Genomic DNA, 17,106 nt, shown 5'->3' with positions numbered 1-17,106 from the left:
CAGTGGCTTCAAGGAATAGAACCTAAAATAAATATCTAATATGGGAACACTGGAGCCATGGACAGATCTGAGCACATCTATTTGAAAGGAATTTTTTTTTCTCTGCTGGCCAACATTTGAGTTGTTATTGGCAGTGAATGTTGCTCCAGTTTCTGGTAACAGAAATTCTGTGGAAATCAGTGAGTTCTGCAAAGACTTGTTGCTTAGTGAAATGGTTAGTTCAAATTATTTTGAGGTATTCTTAGATATAGTTCTTTTGTGGTGATTTCCTTGCCATTGTCTATCTATTCTGAGTGTCAGTTTGTGGAGAAAATGTTCCTGCTCTCTGAAACCTTTCCAGAATATTTTTATAGAGCACTGGGGAGCAAAAAAGGAATACTGCCGAGGCAAAGTAGGCATTTAGTTCTTCAGTTATAAAATACCTGTCTTAATAATATTTGTCTCCAGTTAAAAGAGAACAAGTTCCTGAATTAGCAGCCTAATTACCAGGGGAAGTTTTAAGCAGACTGAATTCTGTAATACTTGTTGAGACCTCAGTTGTCGTGTAATGGGATGCAATTTTTTATAATTGTGGAAAAATAGGTTAATATCAGGTATCTGTTCTTGGTTTCTTGCTTGTTATGCATCTCTTTTGTATATATTTAGAAAGTACCTCGAACTCCATCTGTGATCCAAGTTCTCTCTTCAGAAAAAGCTCTGGTAATGATAGTTGTAAATTCAATTTACCCTTTTGCTGTGTTGGTCAGGGTTGCTCTGTAGGCCTCAGAAGCTGCATGGCTGTTCCTGCCACATTCAACTTCAGGGCTGAAATGGTGTCATATGGATGTAAGCTCATTACATTCAAGCCAAGCCAGACTAAGGCTGTTTCTGCACAGTAGCTTACGTCTTTCAGTGAGTTAATGCAATACTCTTTAGGAAAACAGTGACTTCTACCTGCTGTTCCTCATGGCTTGACTGTGGATCCTGATTGCAGTCTTGTCTAGTTCCCCTAAAAAATTATATTTATTACAATGTAGAGGCTCAGTGTTGAAGGGGTATGTAGGGAGCACAGTCAACCATGAGCCGGAATAACAAACAAATAGCATCTCACAGGGCACAAGAAAAGAGATTTTATAATTTGTAAATAGTTAAAAGGAATTAAAATAGGTTTAAATCTTTTAGTGAATCAAGGCCTGGCTCGGGTTGGGTCTCCTGGACTCTGGCCCTGCTGCCTGTGCTCCCTGAGCCCTGTTTAAGCCGCTCTGAGAAGTCACGTTTGAAGCAGCTGCTCCTTGGGATCAGGTGTGCTGCTCACCTGGCTGCTCCTGGCTGTGGAAAAAACCCACTTTCTGCCCTGGCCACCTGGTGTTAGTATTCAATTAAGAAAAAGACTTTTGGGATCGCATCTAAGGGATTTTTTTTTTTTAATACATTTAATTAGAATCACTGCGTGTGCTTACTGGTTCACGTCCTTTGCAGAAAAACTCTTTAGTGAAATGTCCACCTTTGAAATGAGTGACAAAAGGAGTTTTTCCTCTCATCAGTGTTCTCCTTCCCTTGCTCCAGCAGGCTGGGGAGAGATGCCTGCTGTCCACACAAAGACCGAAGCTTCTTGGGGAGAGCCCTCGTCCCCTTCTGCTGCAGTTGATAATGGCACTTCGGCGTGGGGGAAACCCCCCAGCAGTGGGACCGGGTGGGGAGAGAATCCTGCCGAGCCAGCAGGGACATATGGAAGAACAAACACTCCAGCTGCTGCCCCAGCACTGTGCAAACCAGGTACACACGTGGGTGTCACACACTCAGAGGTTGGGGGAGAGGACGGGGAAAGTGGGTTTGTTTCTGCCAGCAGTTTTTAAACAGAGCTTCTGGTTTTCTGTGTGCTGAAATCAGAGGCTGTCTCAATTTCGTTCTCAAAGCTGCCTCTAACTGTCGATACTCCAGGTACTAAATTAATCCAAAAATATGAATATAGTGCATCAGTCCAGTAAATTTAAAGGAGAGTAATTTTGTGTACTTGGAAAGCAGTATGGTAGAGATGCAGAAGAACATGACTAGATGCCTAAAGAAGTGTAATTGGGATGAGAAGCAGCAGAGTTCAGCCAAAGTAGGACTGATTCTGGTAAGAAAAGCAACACCTGAGAGCAGCTAGTTATAACCTCACTGTTGGGTCATAACCTCACTGTTGGGTCATCCTTGAGGGAGTGGGTATTTTCTTCAGCTGTTACAATTGTTCACAGGTTCGGGAACATCCCGAACTACTTCCTGCTTCATGATTCCTAACTCATGTTATTTGATAAAAATCCTTTATCTCTGAATGCCCTGAAGGCTACAGTGATTGCTTTTGGCTTCTGTTTTGGCTGTGGGAGTTGCCTGAAGTTCACTCCTGCAAAATACCCTATTGAGGGAGAGATAGAAGGCTCAGAACACATAAAAGGAGAAGCGAGAGGTCTTAAGATGAGTAATCCCAGCTTTAAACAGAGTAAACAGAATAAAATGGACTGCAGGGACACAACCTCATCACTGAATAGGTGATGAGGTTCCCTGCAGCTCCTTTCAGACTCCATTCTTCCGAGATGGGAGTGAGTTTCTGACCGTTAATGACCTCGAAATTTGGGTTTGTTCGTTGGAAGAATGTGGCAGCTAAAATGGTGAGATTCGTTGAAAGCAAAATAGTACTTAACAAGTGTGTGGTCATAGTTTGGTTCCCTGTTCCTAGGAGACTGGAGTGGCCATGACCACAGATCTTGCTTGTTCTGGGGGAAAGCAGGACTTGTGGTTGCTGGATTTTTTTTCTTCTCTAAGTATTTAGAGAACTTTTCTTTTTTGCTAGCTTCAGAGAAGGTGTCCTTATCATTTAATGCCAGTTAAACTATTTGATAAACCTCTGTGTCTCTTGGAAATACTCCTGTTAGCACAATGAATATGGCACAAAAGGATATTTCTGCAAAATTAAGAATTTTTCTTCTCCCTCTTTCCCTCCAGCTTCAAAATCTATGCAAGAAGGCTGGGGCAGTGGTGGGGATGAAGTGAATCTCAGTACTAGTCAGTGGGAAGATGAAGAAGGAGATATGTGGAATAATACTGCTTCACAAGAGAGCAGCTCCTCCTGTAATTCCTGGGGGAATGCCCCGAAGAAAGGACTTCAAAAGGTAAAACAAAAATAAAGACACTCTCTAGGAAGAGTGGATTTAGTATTAACATTTGTAGAATAAGTTGTCACAAGTTTGCTGTTGCATTACACCTGAAATTAGATCTCTGACACCTGAACCCAAGCACAGCTTGCCACTACAGTGGTTCAAGTACAGCCTACCTTGTTTCCAGGGGGAAATGGGAGATCTTTGAATTTAAGCATGTCAGATGCTTTGGGAGTTTTGTTGCTGTTGCCTTTGTTTTTTTAAGTTTTCTAAGCTTCCATGTATTCTAAAATGAAAATGTATTAACAGAAAGAAAAAAAGGTGTTAAGGGGGCTTTCAGTCACTTCCCATGGTGGTGGGAAAGCAGTAGTTTGTGATGGATTTGTTTAACAAAACCAACTGTTTTCTGTTTGTGAGGAACCAGCAGATAACTGTTGGGGTGTGTGTGTGTGTGAGAACAAAGCGAACTTGTATTAATGCTGCACTCAACCGAGAACGTAGAAAATTGTGTGAGGAAGTTTCCCATTGCACAATCTTTATTTCAGGACAAGGCCAGGCTGTAACTTAAAGGAATTGGGAATGCATTTAGCCACTTTGTTTGTTGTTCCATTAGCCAACAGTTAGGCCGGTGATTTGATCAAGTATGGTTGTTTCTTGTACTGTCCGCAGCCCAAAACAAATCCGCGCTTGTCCCTTGGTACTTTCTGGAGAACTGAAAGGAAGAGACTTCTTAAGGATTTTGTGATAGAAAAGCTGCACAGAGATCTTTTAAAGGTGTTTATCTAGACGCTCTTGTTTGTTTTTAAGAAAATACACTGAGTAACATTCTTAACTTCAAGGTCGCAAACTTGTTTTTGGGAATGTTTTTCAGGAAGTGTTGTACTATTTCGGCTTTATTTCATTACGTTTTTCTGCCAAGGATTAAAATGAAATATGTAAATTCGAAGGTGGTTTTAATTCAGTGGTCGACAAATCAAATATTAAATAGTACACTGAACTTTATTCAGCTGAGATAAAATTTGTTACACTTTTGGGGGAAGAGAATCGTAGTCGCGTTGCTCGGAGGGTTCTTCAATACTTTCTGAATTAATGTACTAATACATCTTTCAGTAGCATGTGTTATTAATAAAAAACACTTACCATTTCTTCTATGTACATCTCACTAGTTTGAAGGTGGAAACCAGCCCATTAATGCAGTGTCCCATTTATTTACTAAGGGCATGAAGACATCTAGCAAGCAGGATGAGGCCTGGATCATGAACCGTCTGATAAAACAGCTCACAGACATGGGCTTCCCTGTGAGTAGTGCTCAGACAGACACCTCTGACTTAGCCCTGGTAGTTTATAGTTCTGGCTTGATTTGTTTCAGACTGTAGGTACAAAAAGACCTTCAGTCTCTTCTTCAGGTCAGGAAGCAGCTCTGTTACCTGCACTTTGACTTCAGAAATCTGCTGTAAACTAGTGAAGTGCTCTGAAATCAACTGGAGGATACACTTTGTGTGATGGCATTTATAATATTTTGATGTTCAGAGTTTTATGACAACAGTTATTGCTTTGAACTGCAGTAATAATTCCACTCCTGTTCCCCTTTTCTTATTAAACAGGTAAAATGAGAGTATAGCTGGATTTTTTTTTTTTTAAGAGAAAAATCATTGTGATATTTAAGTTGTCTGTAGGAAAAGGGAAGAGTTTAAACAGAGCAGTGTGGTTTGACGTCGTAGAGCTGGTACTTGGCAAACTGAAACAACTGAGTTGTGAGAATCGCCCAAAGGAGAAAAAAAAATACACACAGACATTATTTAGGCTGCAGAGTAAATATTAGATCCAGTGTTTAAGAGATTTATCTGTTTTCTCAGGTTGCTTAGAAATCCTATGAGTGCAATTACCTTTTTTCTTAACATAATTCATATTTTTTGACAGAGAGAGCCAGCGGAAGAGGCCTTGAAGAGCAACAGTATGAATCTCGATCAGGCCATGAGTAAGTATCTGTGTAAGTAATTTTTTTTGTCTTTAAAGCAACAGAGGAACCTTTCATGATTCCGAGAGTTTCATTACATCCAGATCAATTGGCTAATATTTATTTTCTTGCTTTTGCCTTTGCAAGCAAGATGTACTTCTCAGAACTACTGTTGGCAACTTTATACTGTCTCTGTGTCACCTTTTCCAATATAATTTCCTTTTCTGTGCAGGTGCTCTGCTGGAAAAGAAGGTGGAAATGGACAAGCGTGGAATGGGAGTGACCGACTATAATGGAATGGTCACCAAACCCCTTGGCTGCCGCCCACCACCAATCTCCAAAGAGTCTTCCATGGACCGCCCCACCTTCCTTGACAAGGTGAGCTCAGAAATAGGAATGTCATACACAAGTCCAGGTGTGCACTGTGTAGAAGGCATAGAGAGAAGTGTGATGGATATGGCTTTATTCCTTTTCTGGTCTTTATTTAATCTCACGGGGAATAATTCGGTCCTTGCGTGAAGGACCAGGGATTTGACTCCCACGTAGAAATAAACAATGGTCATCACCGGTTTTACACTTGAAAACTTATCAAGGAATCAGTAATACAATGAAACTAGAAGTGGAAAACACCAAAGAAACGAAGCACAGAAATCCTTTCACTCTGTGAGGGTCCAGACAGTCAGTGACCCTTACCCTTGCCCATATTAACAATCAGGCAGGACTAAGGCCAAAATCTTCACAAATTAGGCTCCTAATTCCTCTTTCAGTTTTGAGCTTCTTATAGATTTCAGTGAAAGTTCAGTACCTAAATAGGAAAGAGAAGCTGAGGTATTTTTGTTAAGTCTCAGAGCAGACACGCACAGTCAGAAATAGCTTCTCCAATGAGCTTCCCTTTCTCTGGTCACATATGACATATTTCACAGCACCATTTAATGACTATAGAGAAGGCTCCACAAGTTTGTGGTGTCCAAAATTCAAAGTGACTAAAGAAAAGAATATGGAGAAAAGTGCTGCCAGATGTTCAGTACAAAATGAGGTTTACAATCTGATGCAAAGTCCCACTAAATCACCCCAGAACTCCCCTGAAAATTATTGATAAGGAAAGAACAATCTCACATGCCAGGTCTGTGTGTCACAGGTTATCCAGAGGTTCATACAGATGGGTGGTGGTAGATTCTGAACACATAAATTGGTGCTTTTCACAAACTGTGCTGAAACCAATTCATTTTGCATAAGCTGTGTACAGGATGTGAGGCAGAAATGATACCTAGTCATATAAAGTTCATTCTTAGCTATGGCAAACTTAAATGAATATGTTAATTGAAGGCCAAGAGATGCATGCATGCATGCCAGTTAACCTTCCCTTTTCTTGGATAACAATATCTTCAGCAGTAAAATTATTGCCAGAGAGAGAGGTGCATTATGTGCAGCATGATGCATAATTATGGAAACATATGTTAAACACAACTATTGAGAAGGGAGTACTAAAATCATTAATATTCATACAGCAAGTAAAATCTATCAGTCTAGGCATAATCTGTCACAGTGACTTTGCTATAACAAAAGGAAATAATCCCACACTGTATTTGTTAGCTATCACAGTGTTGAGCAACTTGTTAAGTGAATTAAATAAATATAGTTCCTACTTGAAGAACAGATTTTTTTTCTCCAAAGAAATTCTTTCTAGTTCTGCAGCTCATGCTAATAGAGCAACTCCTCTTCCCCAAAGGCTTTCTGCCCTTTGTGGTAGTATTCCAGAGCATGAGTCTGGAGCTGTTTCCTTTCCTGCTCAGATCATCCTTGTGAGGAACAAGCTCTCAGCACAGCTGGACAGAGCATTCCAGCCAACTTTCCCTGTTTTACTTACTGCCTTAGCAAGTCATTATCCTTTTATTGGCTCTGCAGAGTCTTCAGTGAGTTCTGCAAGGTTCCTCTTCATGAAGTTTTAGGTTGGGTTTGTGTGCTCATTGCTACCACACTCTCACTGATTCTCTCAGCTCACCTGCATTGAGACTCCATCATTTTTTCCCTACCTTTTCTCTGACAGGTAAAGCCAGCACTTAACTTTTTTTTAACCTTATGCATTTGAGGAGGGAGAATTTCCACCCCTGACATTTGCTTCTGGACCCTCTGAACTCCCTCTTCTCCCTGAATCAGTAGTGATCTGTACAACTCACCATCACCTTTGAATGTTTGCTTTCTCTTGTTCCTCAGTGCTTGCTGCAGGTGCTCTTTATTTCGTGTCACACTGAGTCAATCTTTGGCACTTGGTGCTTTGTTAATTGTTTTATTTCTCAGGGTGTTATCTTGACCTGTAGGAGCATAACATGAGAAGGGAGAAAATCCAGTGGCTTGGAAGAAATAAAGATGCAGCCCTGATGCATGACCTCAACCACATTATCTTATACTTTGCCCTGATGCTGCTTCCAAACTTTCTCCCAGATTCTTGAGCACACAGGAGACTCTGAAATTCTCACCTTACAAATGAAGTCTCCTTTTCTCTACTGTCTTATTCATTGATGAGCTCTTCCTTTCTACTACTGAGAGATCCAGGTCTACAAGTCTTGATGCCTCTTAACTGTAAAAGTCTTATGACTAGACATTTTTCTTGTTTCTAATTGAAACATCATATTTGTTGGTTTTTTCCAACCTCATCCTTCACATTCTGATCCCAGTAATCTCTGGTGACTGTGACTGTTTTTTGTCATTGGGGCAATAAACAGGATATTTTGTTATTATGCAGAAACGCTTTTTAAGGCCTGGCAATTAGATAATAATTGCCAGAATTTTAAGCTTGACTTAAAATTCTTCTTTCCTTCATCTCTGCTTCCTATGATTTGATGGCTGTTCCTTTTTTGAACTTGCAGACTTTGAAACCACTTTCATCTTCCCCTGTATAATGAGTATTTCTTTTGAGTATTGCATTTCCTCCAAGTTTCTTTTGGCTCTACCTTACTCCTGTCTGATTTGAAGAGAACCTATTTTGAGATGAGATTTTATTACTTTACCTTCCTCTTTTAGAAAAGGGGTTTTTTTAAACTTTTTTTTTTTTTTTAAGAAGTCAGTGTGTATTTTCTACCCCCTATTTCTGTTACTGACTTAGCATAAAGACCTCTGACAAAATTCATGAGCCTTGCTCTCTGTTTGGGGCATTTTGATTCATGAAGTGGCAGTTGTTGGGAGGTGACTGTCAAAGTGTCTGCTAAATAATCTATATCTCAAAGGGCTGAAAAAACCTTAGAGTAACACCACTTCCATTCTGACACATTTGGTACTTGAGAGTATTTTGAGAGACTTTCCAAAGTCCTAAAAAGCACCAGTGTGGTGTTTTGTGTTGGATTGCTGTAGTAGCAAACCCTGCAGTAGGATTTTACAGGTGTGTCAAGTCCCTCCAAAAAAGTTAAAAGCAGTGCTGTGTTGAGCATAATGTGATGATTCCAATGTGGAGGATTTGCTTAATTGATTAGCCTGAGGGAGAAATGTAACATTAATTTTGTAAGTAAATCGCTGAAGAGGAAAAGTTAGGTAGAAAAGATTGCTCTTCAGGAAACAAATATTATGTAAAGGAGCCTGAAAAATAATGGATTACAAACCACTGTGAGCAGTAAAGGTGTCCCCTGGTCTGGGTTGGGAATGATTTTAAGTTGACCAACTAAAATACTTTATGTTAAATGAATTGATTTCAGTTCAGTTACAGAGCACAGATTTGTGCAGCAATTTAAATAAAAGAGAACCAAATGAATGTGAACAGAGTGTCATAAACTTGAACAAAAGCCATTTGCTGCAAAAGGAACACCCTTGTGAAGGAGTCTGCCTGGTCTAGAAATTAAATGCCTGAGTCTCCAGTGTGGCTTCTCCTCCACCATCCCTGGCACTGCCTGTTTCAAAACTGAGAAAAAATAACGTCAGTGAGACAAGACTTGAATAAATTTGGGGGGCAGGGAGGGATTGCATTTCTCTTTCATGGTCAGTAGGTCTGTTCACATAGGAAACAATGGCATCTAAAGGAGAGAGCACACACCAAGCTTGAAATTATTTTCACTTTAAAGGGGGAAGGGTAGAATTGTAAACATATGTCTGTGATCTGAAGAGAAATCCTTGAACCTGTTACTGTCATGCAAGCTGCAGTTGTTTGTGGAGTGTGACTGATGTCCAGTAGAATGTAAAATATCTCAAGCTGAAAGGCCTTGGGGATATCATTAGAAAATGTCAGTGTCCCCCTCAGGATAGTCAGATAACATGTCAAGTGTCACTTTGCCTCATAGTAAAGAAACTTTTCCTTTGCATCAAAGGAGAGCTGTTGAAAATGCATTTTTCAGCATTAACTTAGAACATAAAATTCACTGAGCATGCTTGCTGCATTAGGTCATTTATTTGGGTATCTGGTTCGCAGACGGGGCTGCTTTTTGAACAAAGGAGGTTTATCAATACCTCACAGTCCTCTGGGGCATTGAATTTATAGGTTGAAATAACCAGGCTCCTCACCTGTTCAGAAAGCCTTTCCTTGCAATGAACACATCCCCTGAAAAACCCCAGTCCAGCGCATTGCAAATTAGAGATTTTTCCCTCTGCCTGTTTTTTCGGAGCCCTACTTTGTACACAGTGTTATTTGATCATGCTTGCCGCAGGCTCCCCAGACATCAAAGCACAGTTTGAGATAGAACTCGGTGCCCCACTGTAATACGAGTGAGATATCTACCTGTTTGATTGGGGATTCTGTAATTTATTTTATTTTCTGCCTTGCTGTTTGCCCCCCATGGGGGCTGCCTCCTGTGCATCATAGCCACGCTCAGCCTTGGTTCCTTGCAGCCCAGTTCTCAGAGGGGGCTCCTCCTGCCTTGCTAAAACCTGCCTCCTCCTGGGGATGTTCAGGAAGGCTGCACAGACGATATTGTCATTATTGGGTTTAAGTGGTTTGTGTTCATTGGGTGCAGGGTAATGTTTCATAGTGGGTATTAATAACTCAGCGCTATGTGAATATTAAAAGAGGCTCATGTGTCTCAGTTAGGAAAGGGGATTAGTGCAAAAATGCTTTTTTAAGAGCAGAGCTATGATGTGGAACCAAATCCAGACTGATGTTAAATAAGCTGATCTGGCCTCTCCCAAGTTTTGGGTTGGCTAAAGCGGTATGTCTGATGTCTGCACTCCGCTGCTGAGAGTCTTCCAAACAGACAGAGGACTTCCCTGAAATGTGCTGGCTCTCTTCCCTTTGCACCTTTCAATCTGGTGGAGAAAAGAGGAGATAATCCAAGTGGGGAGAAGGCAATGGCCACATGATAGCTCTGCAGTCGGCTGCTAGAATCCCTCCTTTCCTCTGGAGAGGTGGGTGAGGGTGATTGTGCATTTGGGGATTAAGAGCAACCGAGTTAAGAAAAACAGTACCTTAATGCTGTTTCTCTCTTTCTTCTCCCTTCACTCCATGCTTCTCATTCCCTGTTATTCATACCTTTTTTTTTATATATATATTTTTATTCATCCATGCCCTTTTCTGTCTCCATGGGACACTGTTTTGTGCGCTGTCGGCTCCTGGCACCGCACACAGCTCACCCTTTCTTTCTCCAATCAGGATGGCGGCCTAGTGGAAGAGCCCACTACTTCACCATTTTTGCCTTCACCAAGCCTGAAGCTCCCCCTTTCAAACAGTGCACTCCCTAATCAGACCCTGGGCGGGATTGCCTCAGGGCTGGGCATGCAAAACTTGAATTCTTCTAGACAGGTAAGGCTGTCAGGGGAGATCCAAGGTGAATTTCAGCTCTCTTGGATTAGCTGCTAGAGCCCGTCCGTCACTTCCCCAGGGAAAACGGGTTTAAACTGAAAGTGCAACATCTTTGTTCACGTGAAATATCAGTGGAGGAACTACCTGCTGTGTAAACGTTTCACCTTACAGGACATAAAACAACCGCTCAGTTGTAATTAGCCTGTTAATGACACACTTCTATTAAGAAGAATCTGTAGTGTTGTGAATTTATATCCCTGGACCCTGGCGTGGCTCTGCTTTGATGGATGGAAATCCCTTTTTTTGAGGCATTGCAAATTGTCACACTCAGAGGCAGAGACATTGCTCTAGTTCATTTTTCCTGGCAGGCTTAATTATTCAGTGATGAGACGGGGAGAAGTGAGGGGGGCTTTTTTGTTCCTGCTTTAAGTATCAAGGCAGCTCATAGTTTTGCAGGTGGCAAGAAAGAAGCTGGACTTCCAGCACCCAGGTCAGATGGAGCATTGAGGCAAGGGGGTGTTTTGGCCCTTGGGTAGAACATGCTGAAAGGGAAAGAAAAGGAAAGGAGATGGGTTGGAATACTGATAAACACCATAAGACTGAGAGGCTGTAAAGGCTGTTGATTATGAAAAGGTTATTTTTGCCATCAAATTGAAGTTCTAGCAAAAGTAAAAACAACACAGAAAAATGCTGTCTGTCATTCTAGGGTGGCTCTTCTTATGTATATTCTTTTAAAGTTAGTTTTTTAAAGGCAATGCTTGTCCAGTACTTCCAGCCCATTAAGCACATCTTTCTGAAAGAGAGCCTGCACTAACAGCATGTCCATTTTCAGGAGCTTTGTAAAATGATCAAGTACAAAAACTGCTTACCTAACTTGAGGTTGGGGTTGCTGTGAGTTTAATGCCTCCATTCTCCCTTGCTGCACAGATACAAACATTTTGGGCAGGTACTTTGCATTGTTCATCTCTTGACCCTCCAGGGCTATGCATCTTTATAAAAGCCATGTTCAACTTCAGCTGCCTTTTGTTCAGGCATCTGTACAAAGTTTTGGGGGTTTGGGATGTTGGGTACGTGGCAATCCTTGCCGTGCCCGATTCTAAACCCGGTTGTCAACACAGTCTGTACGTGCTGCTTTCTTTATTCGTGCCTGTCATAACCACTGAGAATAGAGACTGCACAGACAAGTAACATCCAGGTTATGTGTTGAGTGATGTCTTTACATGCCAGTGCCATTCTTGTCCTGCTGCAGATACCGAGTGGCAATCTGGGTATGTTTGGCAATAGCGGAGCAGCACAAGCCAGGACCATGCAACAGCCGCAGCAACCGCCAGTGCAACCTCTTAATTCATCCCAGCCTAGTCTTCGTGCTCAAGTGCCTCAGTTTCTATCCCCTCAGGTTAGATTTCCACTCATAAGTTTTCCCTTTGCCTAGAACTCTTCCATGCTCTCCTCTCCTGAGGTTTGCAGCCACTGCTGCCTGGCTGTGTCCCTGTTATCTATTTACATGTTGCATGGCTGAGATGGTCTCACATTATGTACATTACTTGTGAGGGCACATCATTGAGTTCCTTTTTGCAAACAGTGGGTGTTTCTAAGCAGTTTGTTCTCATCTCTTTTTCTGTAAATGAACTTTTGAGTGTGGTTATTAAGATAACCTTGCTAATTTTTGGATAGTTCACAGTACCATTTCAGGTAACAGTAATATATTCCAGCTGAAGTTTTGTGGCTCTTATGAATGGCTCACACAGTTGTCACTGTTAAAAGCGAACATACAATGTTTAATACACTGCTCTTCCTTAGGTTCAAGCACAGCTTTTGCAGTTTGCAGCAAAAAACATTGGTCTCAGCCCTGCACAGTTAACCTCGCCAATTAATAATCCTCAGCATATGACGATGTTGAACCAGCTCTATCAGCTGCAGCTGGTAAGTTAAAAGACATGGCAGATAAGCTCTAAATCAGAATTGAAGGCATGAAGATAAAATGGGGAACTGCTATCTAAATTTTTAAATGACGTGACAGATCTTCAAAACAATCAGATCCTGATTTCTTTGGCAGAGTTTCTTTTCAAAGAAACAGAATCATATTTTTTGCCTCAGGCTTTATAAATAGTCATTTGTGGAATAATTATCCTTTACAACTGATCAGTGGAACTAAAAGTCGGTTGTCTTCCTACTGCTGTGAGTAACAGTGTATTCTAAAACAGCACTGATGTGTGTGTTACATGTCAATATAGACCACTGACTGACCAGCTGAGGGGTGTGTCACAACAGAACCAGAGAAATCTTGGCAGTGCTGGTCACCTGAGTTACCTGCAGAACTTCCTTCATTTGCCTCATTAAAACATAAAGTGTAGGGCAAATTTCCTTTAATTAATGATATATTAAAAATACCATATGATAAGAACTACTTATTTTTTGCAAACATGTTCTTTTGCTGTTGTGTGAAAATTTTGTATATATATATATGTGTGTGTGCATATGAAAATGTTGAATTGGATTTTAAGATTATTTTAAAAAGAGATACTGCAAAGTCAGTATTTGCCAGGGTTAAACATAGAATTGAGGATGACAAACTAGCTTAGTTGCTGCTGTCAATGTGCTAGAGGAACTGTTCTGTTAGTAACAGTGTTTGATACTATTCATTTCTCGTTAGGTTTTGAGGAGCACAGCGTTATTGTCATAATAATTTAACAGTACCCAGCTGCTTGAAAAATATCTGTACGGAATTTCCTTTGGATTTTGAATTCATGTGTTTCAGAGAAACACCTTGCATGTCAGTTTGCTGCCAAGCTAACCATTTTAAAATAGTGGATTTTTTTCAGGAATAAAGCAGCAAAAGCGATTTAACTACAGTGTTGTCAGAACTGGGGAAAAAAAAAAACAAACCACAAAAATGAACACTGGACTAAAATAAATAAATTATAAAATACATTTGTGACAAGGTTGTTACTTTTGCTTCATTGACTGTTTTCAGAGAACTCCAGTGTTTGTCTTTTCTATTTCATGATGTACCAGAGCAGCTCTAGCAAGCATGTTCAGCCTGTTGTGTGTGTTGGGGCTCTGACCTCTCCCTTGTCTCTGCAGGCGTACCAACGTTTACAAATCCAGCAGCAGATGTTACAGGCTCAGCGTAATGTTTCCGGACCCATGAGACAACAGGAGCAGCAAGTATGTTTGCCTGCCAGCCCAATCTCTGTATTACTTTGGTTTCAATAGCTTAAAAAGACCAAATGACATTATAGCAAAGCAGCTAAAGCATCCTTAAAACAGGAATGCAGTGCGTGACAGCAAAGGGTGCTGAGTGTTAAAGCTGTTTCACAGCGTTATTGGAGGAAAGCTCTTCACCCCTTAATACAGTCAATTCTTATTTGTAAAGAGATCCATTGTGTTATTTCACTGCAGAGAAAGAAGTCTGGTGTCTTTTTGTTCCATTGAGCATTTATTGATTCTCTCTCCTGCAGGTTGCACGTACAATCAATAACATGCAGCAGCAGATCCAGCAGCACCAGCGCCAGCTGGCCCAGGCCCTGCTTATGAAGCAGCAGCCTCCCCCTCCACATCTATCTTTGCACCCCTCTGCAGGCAAATCAGCCATGGATAGCTTTTCACCCCATCCCCAGGCTCCCGGCCTACCTGACCTGCAGACCAAAGAGCAACAGTCTTCACCGAACACCTTTGCTCCTTACCCTCTTGGTGAGTGTCCTCCCTGCAGCAGGTCCACTTGGAAAACACAGAGGGAGTCTTATTTCCTTAACTCAGCATCTAAATATTTTGCTCCACAGTGTAACAAACATAAATACATAAATATATATGTTTATTAAATAACACTGAAATGCCAAAACAAAATCGTGGCACTACATGCCTGTGTTTTGGCTGTGTTTAAAGTTTGTGGTAGCTGTATTTGCTACCTGTGTTCTGCCTACAAATAACCAGAAGACAAAATTTGCCTGATCAACTATTCACTTATGTTGCTGTTTATGAACTAAGTGTAAATTAACAGCATCATGTTGTAAAATACACAAATGTCATATTGATAAACACGAATATCATCTGGGAAAGTCGTGGAAAGTCATCTTTCCACTGTAATCAGCACTGGTAAGGCATCAGTTTTCGTCAGTGTATTCCAAGAAATAAATGGATCAGAGTGTAGGGGAGGTGATTAGATGTTTCAAAAACACAACTGCTAAGGAAAAAATGAAATCCTCTGCTCACTATAGTCTAAAGAGGATTTAAGAGACATGCAAGAATCTTCAAAAATGTAAAAGAGCTGTGAATAAGTTTTCTTGCATGTGGCTAATGCAAGAGGTAATAAACTTTTGTTGCCTAAAAGGAGAACTAGCTAAACATTAAGGATCACTTGGTTGCTTTAAGCAAAGTAGAGTATTGGAATGAATTATCTGGGAAGTTCCTAAAATCTTCTTCAGCAGCCATTCTCTGGTAGATTAGACATAGATCTGTCAAATATGATTGATGTCAAAATAATCGATTGGGCCTGGAGACAGGCAGAACAGAGCAACCTTTCAGACCTGTGTGATTGTTTGATGTATGCTACAGACTTCCTTTATGACATAAAGGAATTAATTTAATCTCTTTGTGACTCTCTTTATGCTGGGTACAATAGAATTGCCAAGCTTTATCTGCCATGCAGCAGTTAAGAAGGTAATTCTGACTGCTGTGGTGAGCTGTTATGGCAGGGAGCATCAGAAGGCAAAAGAATTTGTGAATTAAAGGCCTAAGTCTAAGAGGTTCTTATGATTTCTCAGCTTCCTGTGATCTGCTAACATTCAGGATTATATATCAAAAAAGACCCAGATTCGTGTCACAGGAGCATGTCAAAATTATTCCCTAAATAACAGTCTGAGGGAGTCTGTTCTGTGTGTACAAAATACAAGCCCAACTAGTAAAATACCCACTCTGATGAACAACCACTGTTTGGCCTTTAATTGGTTGCTTTGTTTGGGATTTTTAAAATGTTGTTAGCAAAATGAGGTGGCAGACATCATGAGGGTGTGCTGGGGAGACATTGGGAATATTTTGGCGTAGCCATGGAATGCTGCAAACTCTTCACTGGTTTAAACATAACATTCCAGTGCATTCTTCTGGAATGCCTTTCCTGAGACAAGTGAGGAGACTGTAAGTAGAAACACAGCTTTAATATATTATCCCTACACCTTTTTTTCCCTCCCTTTTTCAGCAAAGTTTTAACATTTTCTGAATTCAGGGGAGATGTTTTGGTGTTCTCATAAAATCAAAAGTTCTTGACAGCAGGTTGTAAGTGACACAAATACACACATGGGTGTTCAGTAATTCCTGTAGCTGGGTTTTTAAACACCTCTTTTAATTATATGATGGCTATCTAATGACCTCTTTCCCCTCAGCTGGACTGAACCCGAACATGAATGTAAATAACATGGACATTACTGGTGGTTTGTCAGTGAAGGACACTTCTCAGTCCCAGTCTCGCCTTCCTCAGTGGACACACCCCAACTCAATGGATAATCTGTCTAGTGCTGCTTCTTCTCTTGACCAGAACTCCAGCAAGCACGGTATGTCCCCTGTAATCCCTGTGGCAGTCTGGTTTTTTGGGATTTGAGCCACGGTGTAATTGTAATAACTTTTCTCATGTTACTTTCTTGTGTAAGTGCTCGTAAATGGTTGGTACCAAATGCCTTGTGAGCTCATGAGATTTTACAGATGATTTCTGCAGTCACATTCAGCAGTGCACTGAAGTGCCTGCAGCTCTCACTTCCTACATGCAGTGTAGAAATGGTTTTTTCATTTGTTGAATTTTGTTGTTGAGAACATGGAGTTCAAATAAAACAACCCTTTAGTGTCGGCAAAACAAGTCCCACAACCTCCCCCTTATTCCAGACCTGTATACCTTCAGTCCTAAAAAACTTTACATGGGCTTTCTCCCACAATTTTTCCAATATCATCAACCTTTCCCAGCCAGTACTGTACAAAGGCATGATGGATTGCCTTTGGATTCCACCCACCCTGGAATTAGGAGCACAGACTTCTTATTTTTCCCGAAGTGATTGCTAATCTGTTTGCACACCTTTAATCCCTGACACCTCCAGTATCCTGAGTCAGTCATTCCTTTATTTCCTGTCCTAAGTTTATTCTGTTGGAACATGGGGCTCTGTTAACTTTAATGTATCCTGGGTTTTGTTATGAGCAGCATGAATTATTCCTTCTATGACAAGTTTTTTATTGTGAAAGTAGCTGCACTGCTTATGCCAAATTGTTGTTTGATAGTTTGTAGGAACACGAGAACAATTTCAAGTCATCCATCCCATCAGCAATGAATGCCTTGGGAA

General features: G+C 40.9%; 2 protein-coding genes across 15 annotated transcripts in view; both read left to right on the top strand.

The window, feature by feature from the left end:
- Positions 1–17,106, top strand: part of SEPTIN9 (septin 9) — a 512,715-nt gene that overhangs the window by 439,570 nt on the left and 56,039 nt on the right. The gene's annotated exons all lie outside the window — the stretch shown is intronic.
- TNRC6C (trinucleotide repeat containing adaptor 6C) overlaps positions 1–17,106 on the top strand; it is a 99,248-nt gene that overhangs the window by 69,049 nt on the left and 13,093 nt on the right. For 4 of the 14 annotated variants that reach the window (XM_051797463.1, XM_051797459.1, XM_051797473.1 and 1 more), the window contains 12 exons: positions 1,546–1,755; positions 2,962–3,128; positions 3,783–3,887; positions 4,331–4,411; positions 5,034–5,091; positions 5,303–5,448; positions 10,613–10,786; positions 12,036–12,182; positions 12,587–12,709; positions 13,871–13,954; positions 14,248–14,479; positions 16,165–16,332. In XM_051797463.1, the coding sequence (XP_051653423.1) occupies positions 1,546–1,755; positions 2,962–3,128; positions 3,783–3,887; positions 4,331–4,411; positions 5,034–5,091; positions 5,303–5,448; positions 10,613–10,786; positions 12,036–12,182; positions 12,587–12,709; positions 13,871–13,954; positions 14,248–14,479; positions 16,165–16,332 (1,695 nt within the window). The remainder of the gene's footprint in view (positions 1–1,545; positions 1,756–2,961; positions 3,129–3,782; positions 3,888–4,330; positions 4,412–5,033; positions 5,092–5,302; positions 5,449–10,612; positions 10,787–12,035; positions 12,183–12,586; positions 12,710–13,870; positions 13,955–14,247; positions 14,480–16,164; positions 16,333–17,106) is intronic. The other 10 variants (XM_051797467.1, XM_051797462.1, XM_051797469.1 and 7 more) reach the window with 8 other exon arrangements.

The sequence above is a fragment of the Manacus candei genome, unplaced genomic scaffold (assembly GCF_025592945.1).
Source record: "Manacus candei isolate 608988 ecotype Guabito, Panama unplaced genomic scaffold, ASM2559294v1 h1tg000047l, whole genome shotgun sequence".
Classification (NCBI taxonomy): domain Eukaryota; kingdom Metazoa; phylum Chordata; class Aves; order Passeriformes; family Pipridae; genus Manacus; species Manacus candei.
This window is presented reverse-complemented; position numbering and strand designations above follow the sequence as displayed.